This window comes from Astatotilapia calliptera, chromosome 20 (assembly GCF_964374335.1).
Source record: "Astatotilapia calliptera chromosome 20, fAstCal68.1, whole genome shotgun sequence".
Classification (NCBI taxonomy): Eukaryota; Metazoa; Chordata; class Actinopteri; order Cichliformes; family Cichlidae; genus Astatotilapia; species Astatotilapia calliptera.
The window spans coordinates 16,567,450-16,586,437 of NC_137441.1; the positions used below are offsets into that span (position 1 = coordinate 16,567,450).

At 45.0% G+C, this 18,988-nt stretch overlaps 1 protein-coding gene across 6 annotated transcripts in view; it reads left to right on the forward strand.

The window, feature by feature from the left end:
• Positions 1 to 18,988, forward strand: part of prkcz (protein kinase C, zeta) — a 106,212-nt gene that overhangs the window by 51,631 nt on the left and 35,593 nt on the right. For 5 of the 6 annotated variants that reach the window (XR_013904323.1, XM_080295470.1, XM_026155088.2 and 2 more), the window contains 5 exons: positions 5,370 to 5,455; positions 14,518 to 14,649; positions 16,049 to 16,139; positions 17,059 to 17,111; positions 17,240 to 17,434. Coding sequence is in view for 5 of the 6 variants with exons in the window: in XM_080295470.1 (XP_080151596.1) it covers positions 5,370 to 5,455; positions 14,518 to 14,649; positions 16,049 to 16,139; positions 17,059 to 17,111; positions 17,240 to 17,434 (557 nt within the window). In the remaining variant the exon portion in view is untranslated. Of the gene's footprint in view, positions 1 to 2; positions 205 to 5,369; positions 5,456 to 14,517; positions 14,650 to 16,048; positions 16,140 to 17,058; positions 17,112 to 17,239; positions 17,435 to 18,988 lie in introns of those variants that run through there. The other variant, XM_026155091.2, reaches the window with a different exon arrangement.

The following is an 18,988-nucleotide window of genomic DNA, read 5'->3' on the forward strand; positions in this document are numbered from 1 at the left end:
TGTTAGTGAGAGGAACAATGTCTGGAAGTGAGTCAAACCCTTGTAAATGTCCTGTTCTGGAGAGATTTGGTAGTACCACCCTGCTCTCCTGCTCCACAGCTCGCTGCGTAAGTCACAGTATATCTCCGATAGGCTGTCTGCTCGTCTTCATCCCTCCAGTGGACAAGATGGCGGGACTGTGTGCTTTGGCCTTTGCATCTGGAGGTATGGTATCGTTTGATTCGCCTGCTCTGCTTTGCTCATTCACTTTGGGCCATTCTTACTATCACCTTGGCAGAAATGTGGGACAATGCAACACTTGTTCTCCTCAGGGGTATGCTGTACTAGGTCAGCTCTTTGAAGCTTTGCCAGTCAGTGCAAGTGAAGTGTAGCAGAGTTTACAGCACATTTGGGCTGTGAGAGGTCCTGTGATGGTTCTTTAATGGGAGGCATGGAGCTCTAACCACAGTCGACTGTTTGTGTTTCACAGCTGCTCATCTGAATTTTAACACCTAAAAGAACATGGATGAGACCGGGGAATCCCATTGGTCTATTTACCATATCTTGTGGTTAACACCAATGTTTGAGTTAAAACTGCACAATATCACGATGCTGACAGGGGCATCATGCTAACTCTCAGGTTAACATTACCCTCGTTCTCCAGCACTATGCATCTACTAGTTCCTTCAACAATACTCTTACTTTACCAAGCACATGATCTTTTCACTGGCTGACTGAGATGTGCTCCTGCTGTGTCCGAGGCTAGGAGTCGAGTCAGGCTGTCATTTTAAATTCAACTCAGTTCTTGCCTCAAGCCACTTTATATTGTAAGGTAAAGACCCTGCAGTATTAGAAAGCAAATCATTAGCAAGCAGTTGTTGACAGTGGGAAGGAAAAACTACCGTGTAAGAGGAAGAAACCTGCGGCAGAAGCAGGCTCAGGACAGAGGGTCGGGGTAGAGACGGGACAAACTGTAGGAGAGACGGCCATACTTTAACCGATTTATAAACACAGAGGAGCAAAGAGGAAATGCTCAGTGTATCATGGGAAGCCCCTCAGCAGCCCAAGCATATTGCACCATAAGTAGGGGGTTGTTCAGGATCACCTGATCCAGCCCAACTATAAGCTTTATCACACAGCTTTCAGTCTAATCTGTCTCCTGAATCCACACCAGGACCTGGTTCCACAGGTGGCCTTCACATGCTTACACGCAGGTGTATTCTTTGAAGCATCTCTTTTGGGGCCAGTGCCTTTAAAGAAGCCGTTTACATATTCGCAGCCATTGAATATTGATCGATTGTGATGTATTAGTTTGAGTGGTAGAGCCACTCTGTTAACACAGTAATCAAATACAGTGCACTGAGAATGAAAACACTGAAACTGAGAGTGTGTCCTAATGATCCTGGGCATGTCAGAGGGGACACGTGTCAGTGACACAGGCCCACACAGGATCTGAGTGGATAAAACATTCCCCCACAGTGCAGCTGTGGTGCACAGACACCAGAGCAGTGTTTGCAGCAGCCTGTAACCATCAGTCTTTCTACTGATTTATTATTATCCATCCATCCATTCGCTTCCGCTTATCCTTTTCAGGGTCGCGGGGGGCGCTGGAGCCTATCCCAGCTGTCATAGGGCGAAAGGCGGGGTACACCCTGGACAGGTCGCCAGTCTGTCGCAGGGCTAACACATAGGGACAGACAACCATTCACACTCACATTCACACCTAGTGGCAATTTGGATTATTCAATTAACCTATCCCCACAAGCTGCATGTCTTTGGACGGTGGGAGGAAGCCGGAGTACCCGGAGAGAACCCACGCAAACACGGGGAGAACACGCAAACTCCACACAGAAAGACCCCGGCCTGATGGTGGAATTGAACTCAGGACCTTCTTGCTGTGCGGCAACAGTGCTAACCACCGTGCCACCGTGCTGCCCCATATTTATTATTAATGCTCTGATTATGAAGGTTCCCCCCGACAAGTCTGTATGGCACAAAGGAGGAAACTCGTGTGTTGAAGCTCCTTCTGTCTCATGGTTTTATCAACACACTGAGCTAATTGTTGCAATTTACCACTTTGCACTTAATGATTTAATCATACTGTATTTAGCATTGTGTGGGCATGTGCTGTGTGTTAAATCACACATAGGTTTCCTCACACGTCTCCCCACATTAGCATGTGGTGTCTCATCCCCATCTCCCTCACCCACCAGTAAGAAGAAAATAGTGGGTAACTATGGAAACACACTGCAGTGGTTCTCTTTTTCTTTGGAGGGCTTAAGAAGATTTAAGGGAGTTCACAGACAAAACTGTAAAGAGCGAGGCCTGTTTGTGCTTCAGATCTCCACAGCCTGGCTTCACACAGACCCAAAGCAGCCACAGCTTCTTGTTGTTTGTGCATTAAACATAGCAGAGTCACTCTACAGCAGGGCTACTTTAGTGACACGAGGTCTCTGTGACTTCAGTTTTGCCTTTAATGCCCAGTAAGCTGGTCATGCTTTGGTGCATTTCAGTCCTTGTTTCTATGGTTCTCATGTGCAAATAGAAACGAGCGCTTCATTTTTGGCTTGGACGAGGCTCGCACCACACTGCACGCTTTAAAGTGACGTGCAAGCAAGATAGCTACACCAGCTGCTCATTAATCAGCCAGTCACATAGCTTTAAGCCTGTAAACATGGACGACCTGCAGAAATTCAGAGTAAACATTAGAATTCTGTGTGGCTGACCTCGACCATCCATGGTGACCACAGCGTGCCCATTTTATCTATGTGCACAGCATGCACGCCAGCTCCAAGGCAACAGCACAAGCATGCAGTATATGGAGGTGATGCACTGTCCCAGCTGCTGCTCTGCAGAGGTGTCAGCCCCTACGTCAGCTCAGCACTAAGAGTGGATAAGGATATCGATTCAGGAGTCACTGATCCACCTCGCTAACATCTACACCGAAAATCTGAGGAGTAACAGGGACTGAAGGAACAACTGGAGCAGCTGCACAGATCCCTCACACTGCCTGGCCTGTGGTAGAGGACCTTAGCCTGATGAACACACAAATACTGTTTTATATATTACACACACAGTGATGCTGAACATGAGAATGCACAGACGTGTACACGACGCAGAGTAGAAATCAGATTCAGCACCACGGTGAGGTCTGCTTTCAGAAGATTTATCGTCTGTTTGCACCTTTACTGACAGGTTCTGACATCCTCATGACAACATGAGCATGGGTTACCATGGCAACAGAGGCAAAAGATGTGTGAGTGGAGGACGTTATTAGGCCACGCCCATCACTGGAGAAACTAACTAGACTGGAAACCTAGTACAGATGGGGATGGGGGGAGGGGGGGGGGGTACACTGGGAGAGCAGCTAATGAATAATTAGTGAGAGGGGAGATGGTGATGCCACATGGCTGTGGCTCATACTGTGGTGAGGTGGTTGTGTTGGGTTGTTGGAGTAAACTGCAGGAGGCGACACACACAGGCTGTGCCTGAGGCTGTGTAACATGCTGCTGCTCAGGCTCTTTAGTAACAACTCTATGAAGTCTTATGAAGATTGAGTTTAATGAAATGAAAAGTAGTATTGTTCTTTTCAGTGAGAAGGTATCTGACCTGACAGGGACAGATCAGCTTTGTGGGTGTAAGATGTCATCATGCTTATTTCTGCTTTTGTTTTAATGAACTGGTCACAGGTAATATTCACTGGTGTAATGCTAACTGTCAGCATACATTTTGATGAGTTAATGACACTCATGGTGAACTCAGCCATAGTAAAAATGACTACAGCGTGTTGAGTGGTGTAGCAGTCCGTGGAAACGGTGTCGTCTTCTGACTAAAGGCTTAAATCCCGATGATGTCACCAGTTTGGAAGTCAGTGTGAGGACTGGATGGTGACTTTTTTTGTCTCTGGGTGACTCTGCTATTATTCCCTTGTTGGATGATGGTGCAGCCTGGATGGGTCTTTGGAGAACAGGTGATTTATTCTCTTGGCCGGAGCTGTGAGCCTGTGTTTGGCAGCTTCTAGAGCCACACTCATGGACACCTGGTACTAGGAGTGATCTGTGAGGCAACATATGCAAGTGTCTGCACGAGGACTTTGTGCTCTTTGTTGGGGTCTTACCTGAGTCTCACCACAATCTTCATCCTCAGCTCAGCAGGTCCGTCTGTCATTGGTGACTGTGCATTAACCAGTCCACTTCTGCTCTGTTCTCCCAGGGCTGGCTCCATACTGTTGTTCCCACTGTGCTGTAGCTGTCTTCTATTATTACTGTTATTGCAGTGAGCTACTCGGTGCTTCTCACCCATAGCTGCTATATACATATAACCCCTCTCACTGCGGTGGCTGGTATAGTAGCAGTCTGTGGTGGCCAATAATACGGTTTCATGTTTGGGGGTTGGAGTCCTCTTTCATACAGTATCAACAGTGTTGGTTTGAGTGAGTGTATCAGAGAGGATTCGGGTTGTAGGAGACCGCACTGATAAACAGGGCTTTTATAACTGGTTGTAACGTTTCTTTTTTATTCTTTCATAGTTTAGAGGATTTAGTATTGTTGATGTTATAAGAAAACTGCCCACACGACTCAGCTTCATGCATTATGTTGGAAATGTTAGCAGGTCGGTTTGATTACAAATGTGAGGACTTGTTGTTGTTGTTGTTGTTCTCCAGTTTGGATACCAGAAGAGTTTCTCTGTATTAAGCCATCAACACCTTTGTGTGCAGCAGGTGAGGCAACATCTGACAAAGCAGCATTGTGTGAGGATGGAAGCACACATGACAGCAATGTGATGAAATAATCCAGCAGAGAATAAACACAAACAGAAGTCTTTATAGTGCTTCTTCATTCCATTCAATGAGCCTGATAATATTAATGACAGTGTGTCTGATAGGATTGTTTCAGACGGTCACACTATTGATGAGCCCAGGAAAGCCTTTGTAATAATGTTAAATATTGTTTCCAACAGCAGCAGCTCTCACACATCTAAATGAAGCAGCAGTTTATTTTTAGCTGACTGCACGGTCCTGTTATAAATAGCTTCACCGTCACAGTGTCGTCTGAATAAAAGGAATTATAAGGTACTGATGAGTTTATTCATCGGGTAAAACAAGCAGTGATGGAGGCGCTGAGGGAGAAACATGAAGGGAGGAGATTGAAGAGTGGTGAGGGAGGGCGTGGAGAAGGCAGAGCAGTGTGAGCTTTTACTGCTGTAGAGAAACCCGACGCTGATCTTCCCCCCTCGCTCAAACTCTGATGTTGTGCATGAAACCTGGACCTTTACCTCACTTTTTACCTGATTGTATCACTTTTTTCTTTTATCTTAGCTCCCCCTCCATCCCTCTCTCAATTAGTCCCTCATCATGCTACAGCTCTACAACCGTTTCCTCTCTCTCCTAGAATCGATCTACCGACGGGGGGCCAGAAGATGGAGGAAGCTCTACCGAGTGAACGGACATCTCTTCCAGGCCAAACGCTTTAACAGGGTGAGTGTCCTCAGGTCTTACTAATGCTCACTGGCACCTGAGGAGAACACTGGGTAACGGCTGCACTCTGCCTCGCTCAGGGTCATTCGAGCCACTGGAGATATATAATGTTAACCGTTGCTGTAGCCGTGCGTATGAACATCTGCCCTGTGCCAGTCTGGACTTGCAACATATGAAGCAAGTAAGAGGCGACAGATGTGTGTGTGTAGTTGCAGCTGGTAGAGCATCCGTTAGCAGCTTTGCCTTGTCTGAAAAAAGTATATTAGATTGTTTTAGTCACCAAATACTGACACTGGTGTTTGTGCTGCTGTATTTTTGGCCTCATGTGTCCAAAGAGCGTCCAGACGGGTCAGGCTGTGTTCAGGTGTGTTTAACCCTGAGCGTTACAGGGTGTGACGTACACACCTGAATGACAGCACCTAGCTGAAGCAGACACAGTAAGGACCGCTAACTACTGAAGTTAGTGGTGTTAGTGCAAGATGCTGCTGAGCGACGTGTCAGGAGGGTGAATATAGGCTCTGACCTGGACTGTCTATTACTGTGAAAATAAAAGGTTTAGTTGGGGAAACTGTTACTTTGTGGTAATTATTTATAAATATCATGATTTAGTGTGTTACACTGGTATGTTTGTGTCATAAACATCCTGCATTTAAATGATGACAGGTAACCCAGTCACCTCACAGCTAAGCTGTTTGAACACTGGTGCATAATTCACGGTGTCCTCGTTGTGGCTGGTTCCCTCATCTCAGCTCAGACCTGGAAACAAGTGGGTGTCTCTGTGTGGGATAGTTTTCCATTTGATGTTGCCTCAGCGAACATGATGATGAATGAGGCCAGCCCTGTGGTTTAGAGGATGATATTTGGTGTTCCTGTGTCAGGACAATATGCCCATGATCATGGAAATGTAAACGCCCTCCAATCAGTGCACACAGTTTCACAGACAGAGCTGTGTGCTTGTTTTCCTGGTTTGTAATCCAGCTTGGAGTGAGATGGTCTTAATGTGCGGACCAGAAAGTGGATAAGCTGAGTGCAGGCAGCGTGCTGGCTCAGCACTATGGCTCTCGGGGTTAGTATTACTGATGCACTCTGCCTTATTCAATGAAGAAATAAACTGTATGCAGGTATACACTATAGTGACATACAACAACTATCGTCACAGTGAGAGAGCTGCTGTTCGCTTCATGCTGCTGTCGTGTACAGTTTCACTGCTGCCTATACAAATAAGACCAGTTTTCATCTTAAAATACCAAATATGTAGGAGAAAGTGTAATCCCTGCCTTGATTATGTTGATTATGTTCCCATTCAGGACCTTTAATATTTGCACTGAGGTCCTAAGAATGACATAAAGGTGTAGGACTTGCTACACAGTGTACAGAAGCTTTAACAGGACCAGTTGCCCAGAGTCTCCGGGACTAATGCATCTTACCCTAATAGGAACTGCTGAGGAGGCGGGGAGATGCACCCAGCCCTTACTGCCTATGTGCAGATACCTGCACACCTCTGATGACCCACTCACTGAGCAGCTCTGATAGTTAGGTATAATATAGAACAAGAACAACCCATCTTTTTAAAAAGTGAATATCCACGATTTAGATTTTATATTTAGACAGGATATTTATTGAATTAATTTGGCGGTGCTTTCATGAAGGTGTGAAAGCACCTCATGAAAGCACGGGTGGCTGTAGCTCAGGTAGTAGAGCGGGTTTGATCCCAGTCTGCTCCAGTCTGCATGCCAAATATCCTTTGGCAAGATACTATACCGAGTGTGTCTGAGTATCGGAGTGTGAACGTGTATGAATGTTAGTTAGGTAGCATTGAAAACCCAGACAAGTGCTTGTGTGAATGGATGTGATTGGGTGAATGAACAAGTTGTATAAAGTGCTTTGAGTGCTCAGAGTAGAAAAGCGCTGTGTAAGACCCGGTCCCTTTACCATTTACCAAAAAATGGGCCCAAGTGTAAATTTGTGAGGCAAACTTGGCAGAACCTTTATATCCAAAACAGTGGCAAAACAAAGTTCAACATCCAAGGGAAACACTGGGAATTCCAGGAATACACTGAGGAAACCCCGTAGGTAACAGACTAGGAACAACAGATGAGGAACACAGCGTGCTGACACAGGGAAGTAGAAACAGTACGACGGGATCTAAACCCTGGGACCCAGACTCACCACAGAGACAGAACAAACAAACTCAAAACAAAACAAACTCTAAGAACTGTAAATGAATTTGACACTGCACAACTACCACTGGTTTAGGAGAAGATGAGCAGAGACAGGTCTCCTGCCTGGCTGCATAGAATGAAAAGCAGATGTGGAACACTCCCCTAAACCCCTCACATCTACCACCATGGCAGAGTGACGTGGGAGGAAATATTCCATCCACGGTCGTTTCCTGTCGTAATCCTGCTGAACTTTCTCCAAGATAGCCCAGTGTTCACCACAGCTGAACACTCAGCTGCTAACAGCCTGACAGCGGTCTTTTCTCCACAGGGGGTGTCATCTGCCTGCATTTCTAGCTTTATCTTATACTCAAGTGCTTCTGGCATTACTGTGGCAGTGGTGTATAAAAGCTCACTGGTTTCCATGGTGGTGATAGTGGGGATATGGTGCAGAGGTCTTCCAGAGACCATCCAGGACAGAATTCCAGGATGTAAGATAAAAGCTGGTAGGATGTAGACTGAGAGGCACAATCAGGTGGGTGGGATAGTGTACAGGTGGTTTCATCAGATTCCTGGCACAAATCTCTCGATCCATTCCCCCCATCACTGGACCAGAGGTGGTTCCACCTTAGGTAGGCGAGCAGCAGCCGTGCTCCCATTCTTCACGACAGCCAGTGTCACAATGACCAGTTAACCTGACATGTGTGTCTTTCACTGTGAGAGGAAGCTGGTGTACCCCCAGAGAACCCACACAGCTGTGAAGATGGGAACATACAGAACCCACACTACACCAAGTCACGTTTACTTCTATCACAGCTTTAATCTAAAATGCTTTCAGTGACTCCACAGCTCTTACAGGTAATACCCATCCTGCCACGGTGACACGATTAAACCTTTATTAGAAGCCAAACATTACGCTGCACACATGTATTCACCAGCTGCCCACTGCTTGTCACCACTCAAGTCTTTTCCACATGTGGTAAATCAGTTTGATTGGACAGCATATTGAAAGCATCAGCCTGAGCAGTTCTGTGAGCTCGGCTTGTCATGGCTTCCAACACACGAGGCAGTGAGACACACAGCTTCACATTCCTAGTTTTACTGAACCTTCATGGGCTTTGTGGTGCATATTAATCAGGCATTTAACTAATTTAGCATACAAAGACTGTGCAGCTGTGGCATGTAAGGAGTGTTGTGTATAGATATTTAGATTTATAGATTGGGGCCCATTAGGAAATGTACATCAAGTCAGGAGATGTTCCTGCTGTTTCCTTCATGAATTCATAACAGCAGGCGCCTGAATTGTTAAACAGCTGGCTCTCAGACTGGGACTTGTGTGACTGTTGCTATGCCAGCTCCCAGGATTCTGGTTGGTTACTGTGTTGTCCTCAGGATATAAATAAGAGCTGAGGAGAAGTAGGCCAAATTTCTCCTCCTTTCTCTCACTCTCTCTCTTTACATCTGCGTCCCTCCCTCTCCGTCTGATGTTTTCAGAGGCAAAGCTGCTCTCTGGCTCTCTCCCCTCTGACATCGTGGGCTGTCTTTAGCTCCTGTTTCCCATGTGATGAGGACGGCGTTGGAGGATGACTGACAGCGTCCTCTCATGGAACAAAATCCACACAAGCAAACACAAAACATGCTAGCTCAAACGTGAGAGGAGCATGTTTGTGACTGCTGGTTACAGATGTGTAAACCGAATCAGATGAAGTATATTATATTGTATCTTTAGCTTTCTAGCCTGGTCTTTTTCCCACAGTGACGTCAGTTACACTGGGCGTAATGAGGAGTGGGACAGAGAGTTGTCAATGGTTGACCTTTGTATCCTCAGTGAACAGCATCCATATACAGGACCTGCAGGTGTTGGGCACTGGGCTTAAAACAAAGCCATTTTCAGGCAGACACAGGTTTGCCACATGTATTCACTCATCTGCCTTCACATGCATATGAACTTGAGTCACACCCCATTGTTAATCCATAGGGTTTCATATATGATGGTGGCCCAACCTTGGCAGCTATAACAGTTTCATCTCATCTGGGAATGTTGAAGCTTTTGGAGTGTTTATGGGATTTTTGAGTGTTCTTCCAGAATCTGTGCGGTCAGACACAGCACACACGAGTGTCTCGCAGTCGCTGCTCTGATTCATCCCAAAGGTGGATGAGATCTTGGGTTGAGGTCACGACTCTGTGCAGGCCAGTCAGCTCAGTCATGTCTTTATGGAGCTGCTTTGTGCACTGGTGTGCAGTCTTAGAGGCCATCCCCAAACTGTTCCCACGAAGTTGGAAACATGAAGTCGTCCCAGATGTCTTGGTATGCTGAAGCATTTCTTTAAAGGAAACTGCTGACACACAACCCCACACGAAAATACCTCCTACACCAAACCTAAAACCTGGCACATGTAGTCAGATCAGCACCGTTCTCATGGCAACCGTCAAACTCATATTTACCCATCGAATTGCCAGATGGAGAAGTAGCTCAGGAGGTAGAGCAGGTCATACAGTGATCGGAGGTTGGGGGTTCGAGTCCTGTCTCCCTTGGGTTAGTAAGCACTTAAAGCCATAGAAGGAAGTGGATGGGTGAATGTAGCATGTTGTATTGAGGTGCTTTGAGCTCTCTGGGAGAGTAGAAAAGTGTTTTGTAAGAATCAGACCAGTTCCCATTTGTTACTCTGTGCTTCTGCCAGCTGAAATGCATGTGAGGCTTTGCTTTGAGCTCGGTGGTGTAAGGCTTGGATGGAGCTGCTCAGCCATGAAGCTGTTCTTCAGCTAATATGAAGGTCACGACCTCTGCATCCTTGGACCCCACTCTGTGGTTTTACGTGCCATATCACTGTCGCTGAGTTGCTGTCATTCCCAATCACTTCCTCTTTGTTATAATACCTCTAACGGTTTTGGAGTGTTTAGTAGTGAGGAAACTTTCTGACTGGACTGTTTGCACACGTGGCATCCTGTAACTGTACCATGCTGGAGTTCAGTACAGTAGTAAGGATGGTGGTTTCTGGGGCACATTATATTCTGTAAATGATGCTTTGCTGTTGTAACGGCCTGATTCTGTGCAGGTGTTATCAGTTATTTTGCTCTGATGAGTTTTCTTAAAAGCAAAGCAGACAGCACATCATTTCTCAGCAATATTAGGCCCGTCAGTGTGCGGGCACTCGCACGATCTGTACCACTGCCTGCTGGGATCAATCGATAAAGTGCCTTCTGCTCCTTAATCTGAAGCTGCAGGCAGCTGCAGGACTTTGGACCTCCACGTGACAAGCACAGCTCTGAGAGATGCTTCTCCCCTGTGCTGGTTTCTATCCCAGCTTATTCTGACTGGTTTATTACATGTTCTTAAAAGCTGGTGACCTCTCTGAGTCTTGGAAACACCAAATGCTGCCACGTAGATGACAAGAATACACACGAGTCATCATAAACATTGCTGATCATCACATTAACAGTGGCAGAGGCCAAGGTGTGGTTTGCAGAGTCAGTATGTTGGAGAAGAGTGGTGTGCACTAATACACCACTTACTGTCCTCTAATGTCCTGGAGCCTGACACTGCAGGGTTCTCCGTACAGCCACATGTATGTGCTCTGCAGCAGCGCAGAGCAGTGAGATCCAGCTAAGTCAGGGACAGCGTTTGGGGTGAGCCGTTCTGATGCACCAGAGAAACTAGAGCAACTTTAGTCAGTTTTACAGTGTTTCACTGTTCTGTCTCAAGGAGACTGCGTGTATTATCATGTACAGACGTGTACGTACACTCATCATGGCCATGCAATATTTAATCATTTAACCAGTGTAAATATGGGTCAGTTTTTTTGGTATTTTTATGCTGATGTCAGTCAAGGGCTGATATCCAGTCAGCGTACAGGTGCATCTGTACCTGTGATTATTCTCATGTTGGTGTTTGTATCATCCAAAAAAATCCTAAAAAGAACCCGAAGCTTAGATTTACATCGCTGTCAGGCTGGGTGTGGGTGAAAGTTTGCGCTTTAACTCTGTTTAGTGTTCGAGGAAAAGGACTTGAAGTCTTTGCTGAAGCATTTCCATGGTAATAGAGTACTGACTGGGACTTTGTTCTTTACAATGATGTCAGTACAGCCGAGCACACACTCTGCATCTCAAGTGTTCACTTCCCAGGGAGACGGTTTGGTGACAGCCTGCCCAGAGACACCGAGCAGCTTTGGTACAACTACACAGAAAGGACTCCACACCAAGTCATGTAACAGAGTAAACTTACAATAAGCCTTGGCCTGGCCGAGGACACGAGGAGGAAGGACGAGTCTGAGTTAGAGACACGTACATAAAGGGTGAGGCTGAGGTTGTGCAGTCCAGTTAGAAATCTATCGTATTAATAACATTACAAATCCATATTTTCAGCATGAAGTAGTGTCTGTGACCCTACAGGAACTCGGCTGAAATAAAACTCGGGGATAACTCCATGGCTAATGGTGACTAGCCAGCAGTCCAGCATTGGACCAACACCATGCTTAAGCACCTCCTACCAGAACAAACCATAGAAACATTAACTCACATTAACTCGTGAAAGCAAAAAGAAGATACTATAATTATCATTTTAAAAATCATGGTAATTAGTAAATATATAAAATATCCAACCACTTAAAAATACACACTACCGCTCAAAAGTTTAAGAAAACCCAAAATTTTCCAGTTTTTTATTGAAAGTGATGCAGTTTATTGTCTCATTGCACTCTGAAATGAAAGCATAGCACAAATAAGTAATTGGAGTTAAAAAAGAAATCATGGAATCAGTTTATAGACCAAAGTGTATTCTAACCTTTAACCCATCAGAGTAGCCTTCTTTGGCAGATATAACAGCTGAAGACAGTCGTGGCTTCTTTCTACAATAGAAATCAAATATTCTCCCATATCTGTAGGGTTAGTTCCCATAAACGTGGACCTTGTAGGCTGCTTTGCTTTCACTCTTCTGTCCAGTTCAAACCAGCTTGATGGGGTTTAAGTCTGGAGACTGTGCTGGACTCCATGTTTTCAAGCTCATCACCTTGTTCTTTGTTCCTGAGGTAGTTCTGGCACAGCTTGGATCTATGTTTTGGGTCTTTATGTTGCTGTAGGATGAAGCCTTGACCAACTAGGCTCATACCAGAGGGTCCTGCATGGTGCTGCACAATGCTGTGGTACGTGTTTTGGTTCAGGGAGCCTCTCACTCTGTACAAGTCACCGACCCTGGATCCAGCAAACAGCCCCAGACCATCACACTTCCTCCTCCATGTTTGACGGTTGACACCACACACTGTGGAACCATCCTTTACCTACTCGACCACAAAGATCCTGTGTGATGAACACAAGGTTTCAAATGTTGATCCATCAGTCCATAATACCTTCTTCCAGTCTTCAGTAGTCCAATGGTGGTGTTTCACGGCCCAGCCAAGCCTCTTTGTCTTATTCTGACGTCTGGCTTTCTTGCTGCAACTCGTCCTGTCAAACCTGCAGCTCAAAGTCTTCTCTTCACAGCTGAAACTGAGACTTTCTTACGACGACCACTATTAAGCTGCTTGAAGCTGTTGTCCTGTGAGCCGCCTATCACACAGCTGTTAACTCTCAGAAACTTGTCCTCTGATTGAGTCGTGTCTTTGGGTCTGCAGACCTCTTCCTGTCAGTTTGTTTCTGAGCCTTTGGATGCTGAAGGAAACTGGACTCACTGACACCTTGACTTTCTTTGCAGTTTCTCTGTAGGACAGACCGACATTTATAAGTGTTATGATGGTCTGTCTCTCTTCCATTGTCAATCACCTTTTTCTCACACACTCACACACGCAGCATTTGAAACATTAGTATTAGATACATGTTGTCACACTTCCATGTTTCAGATTATCAAACAAATATTAACATTAGACAAACAGGAATAAACACAAACTGCAGTTTTTACACCTCAGCCATAAAAAGGTGTGATGTCATCACCCTCCTGGGTTGGCGGTGATGACATGTCTAAGGCTACGTTCACACTGCAGGAAAAAGCGCATCAAATTCGACTTTTTTTGACCCTATGCGACCCATATCCGATCATGGTATGACAGTGTGAACAGCACACATCCGATATTTTCAAATCCGATCTGGGTCACTTTCGTATGTGGTGCTGAATCCGATACATATCTGATGTTTCAGAAAGCGACTGCTGTTTGAACGGTCATGTCGCATTAAATCGGTCTTTTACGTCACCGACACAAGACAGACGGCAATTATCAGCGCTGGAGAAGATATCGTGAACGCTTCCTGGCCATCCGGTGAAACTGTTGGGAAGACAACGTTGGAGAAACGTGAACATTTAATTTGTATTGTATAATCTGCAGATTCTGACAGAAATCTGCAACTATCCTTTGAAGCACCGCTCCTCTCTAAAACAGCAATAAGGATGATTATTAGGCCATATGTAAATAACAAAATAACTTTATAACTTAAAGTAAAATTGGGAAACGTAAAGTCCAAAACAAGTGGGCCATCAGTCAAACAATACTGTTGGTCTGGGTGTAAACAGAGCGCGTTCTGTGTGACATCTTTTACCCATGCGGGCCGCTTTGAGCGTTCACACTAGAGCGCGTTTGCTGTCACGTTTTATTTGTAGTGTGAACGAGCAGACAGCACAGTCTCCGTCTTGTTGTTTATGAAGACAGAGTTCTATTGTTGAAAATGTCTTTTGATTTTCTCTGTTATAAATGAACGATGTGTATTTATTCTGTCGTGATAATAATTGTATTAAAATAAATACTGATTACAAACGTGGATGTTTGCAGCTGTGTTTGTGCTATTCAGCCATAAAGGCTAACTATGAAAATCAGACTCCTCATTTAAACGATGAAGAGTCTCATTGTCCGTCCTGTAGTGGCAAAGTTTGACTTTGACATATATGTTCTGCTAAAAAGGGTGCATGTTTTTGTCTTACAGAAAGCCTACTGTGCCCACTGTAGTGACAGGATATGGGGGCTGGGCAGTCAGGGCTACAAGTGTATCACCTGCAAACTGCTGGTCCATAAGCGCTGTCACAGACTCATCCCTCAGACCTGCCAAAGGCTTATGGTGAGTATGTGATTATGCCCATTAAATTGCACAGAGGCTCCTGTTGTCTGCATGGATCATTGTGAAAGCTTTTTCCCTCCCTGGACAAAGAACCGTTCAAAGAAACCATCAAAAGCCCAAAATTACCATGACACTCATATCAGTGAGGGGTGTGTGTAAACTGTGGACATGCAAAGAATAATCTTTAACCTTAGGTGCACTCAGTGATTGACCCTTCTTTGGTCATAGGTGGATAGAGAGCAGCTGTTACACTGGCCCTGTTGTTTAATCTCTTTAATTTGTTAGCAGTAGGCTAATAATGTAGAGCAAAAGTTAGCTAGTCAGTGTTACTGATGGGACTAATTATGTTCTCAAGCTGTTGTCAAACATTAAGGTGGAGGCCATGGCAGGGATTGTTGAACAGCTACTGCATCAAAGTCCCTCCCGACCAATCAGATTGCACTATTTGGGAACATTCAATCTCCTTTCCCATCAGAGTGAACACAGTGTCAGACCAACGCTGGAAACAGTGTAACAAGTAGTTGTTTTAAGTATCAGGTTAATATGTTAGAGCTCTCAAACTCTATATGTTAAACTGAAGTTTGACTCTCTCAGGGTTAATTCATTACCCGGAGTCATTCTGAGTCAGTCAGCTCTCAGTGTAAATAAAGTGAGTGAAACTGAAACCTCTTGCTTTGGGCTCAGCATACTGTGCTAATCTTGCGTCACAGTAGCACCTTTCAGGCCTCAGCATCAAGTGGAACCACACAGGTTCTGCACAGGAGCAACAACAAAACACAGCAGAACAGTTTGTCACAAATGTCTTTAAAATGTACTTGTGTTTGGTGTGTGTGCTGCTTTACATGAGATTCAAAGATCAAGTAGTGATGTCTTATCTTATCAGTGAAGCAGTTTATAAAAAGGAATTAAAATGGTTTTGAAACAGCTGAGAAACAACAAGCTAGTCTTTCAAACAAGTCTTTCTTCAAAGACCAGCAATATAGTGATATCCTAACTGATACAAAACAAGGACGGCGTGACCACAGACCAGTGTGCTCCACGTAGTCAATCCATTAGAGCGCTATGCAAGCTTCTGGCCAAACAGAAAGATCCAAAATTTTGACCCCAATCACCCAAATCCTGAGCAGAAAATCAATGCAGTCAATGGAGTATGTGCTCCGCGACTGTGCTGCTATCTTCACTGCCTTTTTTCCTGGATAAGATTAAATCCCTTTTCTGGAGAAACCCCCACACTTCATTAGAGCAGCAACATTTCTGCCCATGAGCTGAAATACAGACCTCGCCCTGAGCGTAAACATGAGCCATCATCCACTCGTCCAGGACTGCACAGCCATGACGGGATATCTGATAGGGCATGTTGCAAAGAAATGCAGGTGAATATCTGAAATCTTTTCTTCAGGATCCAGTCATGCCATCACAGAAGCCCCCTTCAGATGCCCAGAGTGCCGAGGTGGACCTTCCACTGGATGACACAGAGGACACAGATGGGAGTAAGATGCATTTCTTTTATATGCCACTGAGTTACCTAAGAAAGCTAATCGTTGTATGAGTGCAGGTTTCTTTGAGATCCAGATGAAAAAGGGAAACTCTGAACTCTGCTGCATTTTTATGAGACATAAGTCAGCAGAGAGCATGACGGGATCCTGGACACAGCATCCAAACCCAGTCCATGCACGTCTAGAAACTGTGGACTACATGTCCCAGTCTGACTGCATTCATGTCCTGGACTGTTTGGACTCTAACACATAGGACATTTAACACTTTTCACACTTTCTGATGTCTTCTGTGGTCCTTCGTAGGCGGTGAACTGACCGTTGGGTGGGCCCTAAGAAATGTTACAATAAAATACAATAGAGTGTAATTTTGTTTGAAATGACTACAAATATTTAGCATAAGAATGCATTTGAGTTTGTCTCAGAGTAACTGTGATATCTGTGGATAAACAGGGTGACAACATCTCTTTGAAAGTACACAAACTCTTTTAAATTTGAGAGTGAATAAAAAATAAAGAAGAGTGCTGTTCTCTACAGAGATGTGCGCCACTACACCAGTTTCTTTAGTGTTTCCTTAAACGACAGCTACTTGTACAATTTATAACTGAGGAGCCCTCAGTGGCCCCCGCTGTCATTTTACGAGTCCCCAAAGAAATGAGTACCAGAGTGGCTGCTTGGACCAGTGGGCCTGGTCTCTTGACTTCTCATTCGCTGTCATCACTTATGTAACTCTGAGATGCTTATGTGTAAACTTGTGCCCATGAGATGCTCTGGGGCCCCTTGTGGATTAGCCTAGTTTGGTAAGAACAGGGGTCTTTATTTTGTGTGCTCTGCCTCCCTCTGCTGGTTGAGGGAAAGAAAGCATTTGCGACAGTCTCCAGATGGTCATAGTTTGGTGTGGATCTGTGTTTTGCAGTACCGTTTTTACCACACAACTGTGCAGTGAATAAAGCAGAAGACGAGACAGAGGTAAGACCGACTCATTAAGGATAATACGCTGATAATGTAAAAGCTGCCCATCCCTTTGAAAATGACTGTGTGATCATTCTTCTACATAAACTATGCTATTGATGCTATTCTGACCTCTGCCCCTGTAGGATATCAAAGCAGTAGTTGATGGCATCGATGGCATTAAGATATCCCAGGGACTGGCTCTCGGGCTGGCTGACTTTGACCTGATTCGAGTAATAGGACGAGGCAGCTATGCCAAAGTTCTGCTGGTGCGGCTAAAGAAGAACGAGCAGATGTACGCCATGAAGGTGGTGAAAAAGGAGCTGGTCCATGACGACGAGGTGAGCGCACCCGGAGAAACTCTGACTGTAGTACTTAAACCCCTAGAACCACATGAGTACTCGTTAGCAGTAATAGGTTTCTTGTAGCTGGTCACCAGGTTTGCACACATGTCAGGAGGGATTTTAGCACACTCCTCTCTATAGAAACTCTCGAAATCCTGCCGCTTGGCAGCGTGAAGCTTCACCTCCCTCCACAGGTTTTTAATTAAGAATTAATGTCTGGAATCTGGCTAAGCCAATACATGACCTTAGTGCGTGTTTCCTTTAGACACTTCTTTGTTGTTAGAAGACCCATCCATGACCCGTCCTGAGTGTCTAGTGGAGGTCACGGCTTCATCCAAAGCATAATATTTCCACCTGTGTGCTTGAGGGTGGGGTTGGTGTTCTTTGGTTCATACTCAGCACTTCTCTTCCCTCCAAAACACCGCAGGGTGGGTTGATGCCAAAAACCTCATTTCTTTGTTTCATCTGTCCGCAGCATTCTCTCCTGAGCTTTCTCTGAATCATTGAGATCTTCACTGACAAATGTAAGATGACACGTGCCTTCTTCTGAAGGTTGACTTTGCTGCAGGACTTCAGTTCATGGCTGTGTGTTGTGTTACCAGTGGTGTTCTTGGTGACTGTGGTGCCAGCTGCCTTTAGATCATTAACAAGTTTAGGCCTGGTTTTAGCATGGGGGGTCTAGCCAGGACCCTTACTGGATACTGGGTGGAAATCAAACTTGCGACTCCTGCTCCAAAGGTGTGTAGTCTTACTACTACCCTATCCAGCTGCATTCCAGCCTTAAGGAGGCTGACATTGGTTGACATTTGTTGGTCTTCCCATGGGTTTCTGTGGACAGGTGTGCTTTGTAAACAGTAGTTGTATTATATGTAGCGCACAGCTGGTCTGTGAGAGCCTGAATCCTCGGTTTATTGTAGAGGATCAAATAAGTATAAAATATATGCTTTACAACAATAGGTTTCTTGTGCAGCATCCCACTGACAGGCCTGAATTTACAATGTGACCACCGTGTGTTATACAGAAGACTGAGTTAGTGATTGAAAACATCAGAGTTAGTGTTTCTCACTGACTTCTGTACTATTCAGAATCAGAATACTTTATTAATCCCAAAGGAAATTAGGGTTAGTTAGTTTTACAACAGGCAATGCACCCCCTGCTGGACATTGGAGAGAATGCAGGATTTATACTGCTGTGAGTTTTCAGACCTGGAGGCTTCATCCATCTTCATTGTGTTGTAACAGTCCAGAACAACTGACTGAAAACATTAACCACCACAGCTGCAAGCGTAAAAGAAAAACAAGAGAAGGAAAACTACAAACATTAAACACTGAAGGTTTCAAAGATTTCTAAGCACAAAGACTGAGAAGTGTAATGTTTGCCTTCAGGAGGGGATATAACTCTATAAATCAGCCTACGTGGGGACAGCTGTTGCTGTTTTCCTTTTGAAATGCTTTGGAACAGATTTGGTAGACATTAGTAAATTCTTGTATAAAAGTGTGTAAACAGCAGCTTCAGCACCCAGTGATTTCCACTGAAGTCCACATACACAGA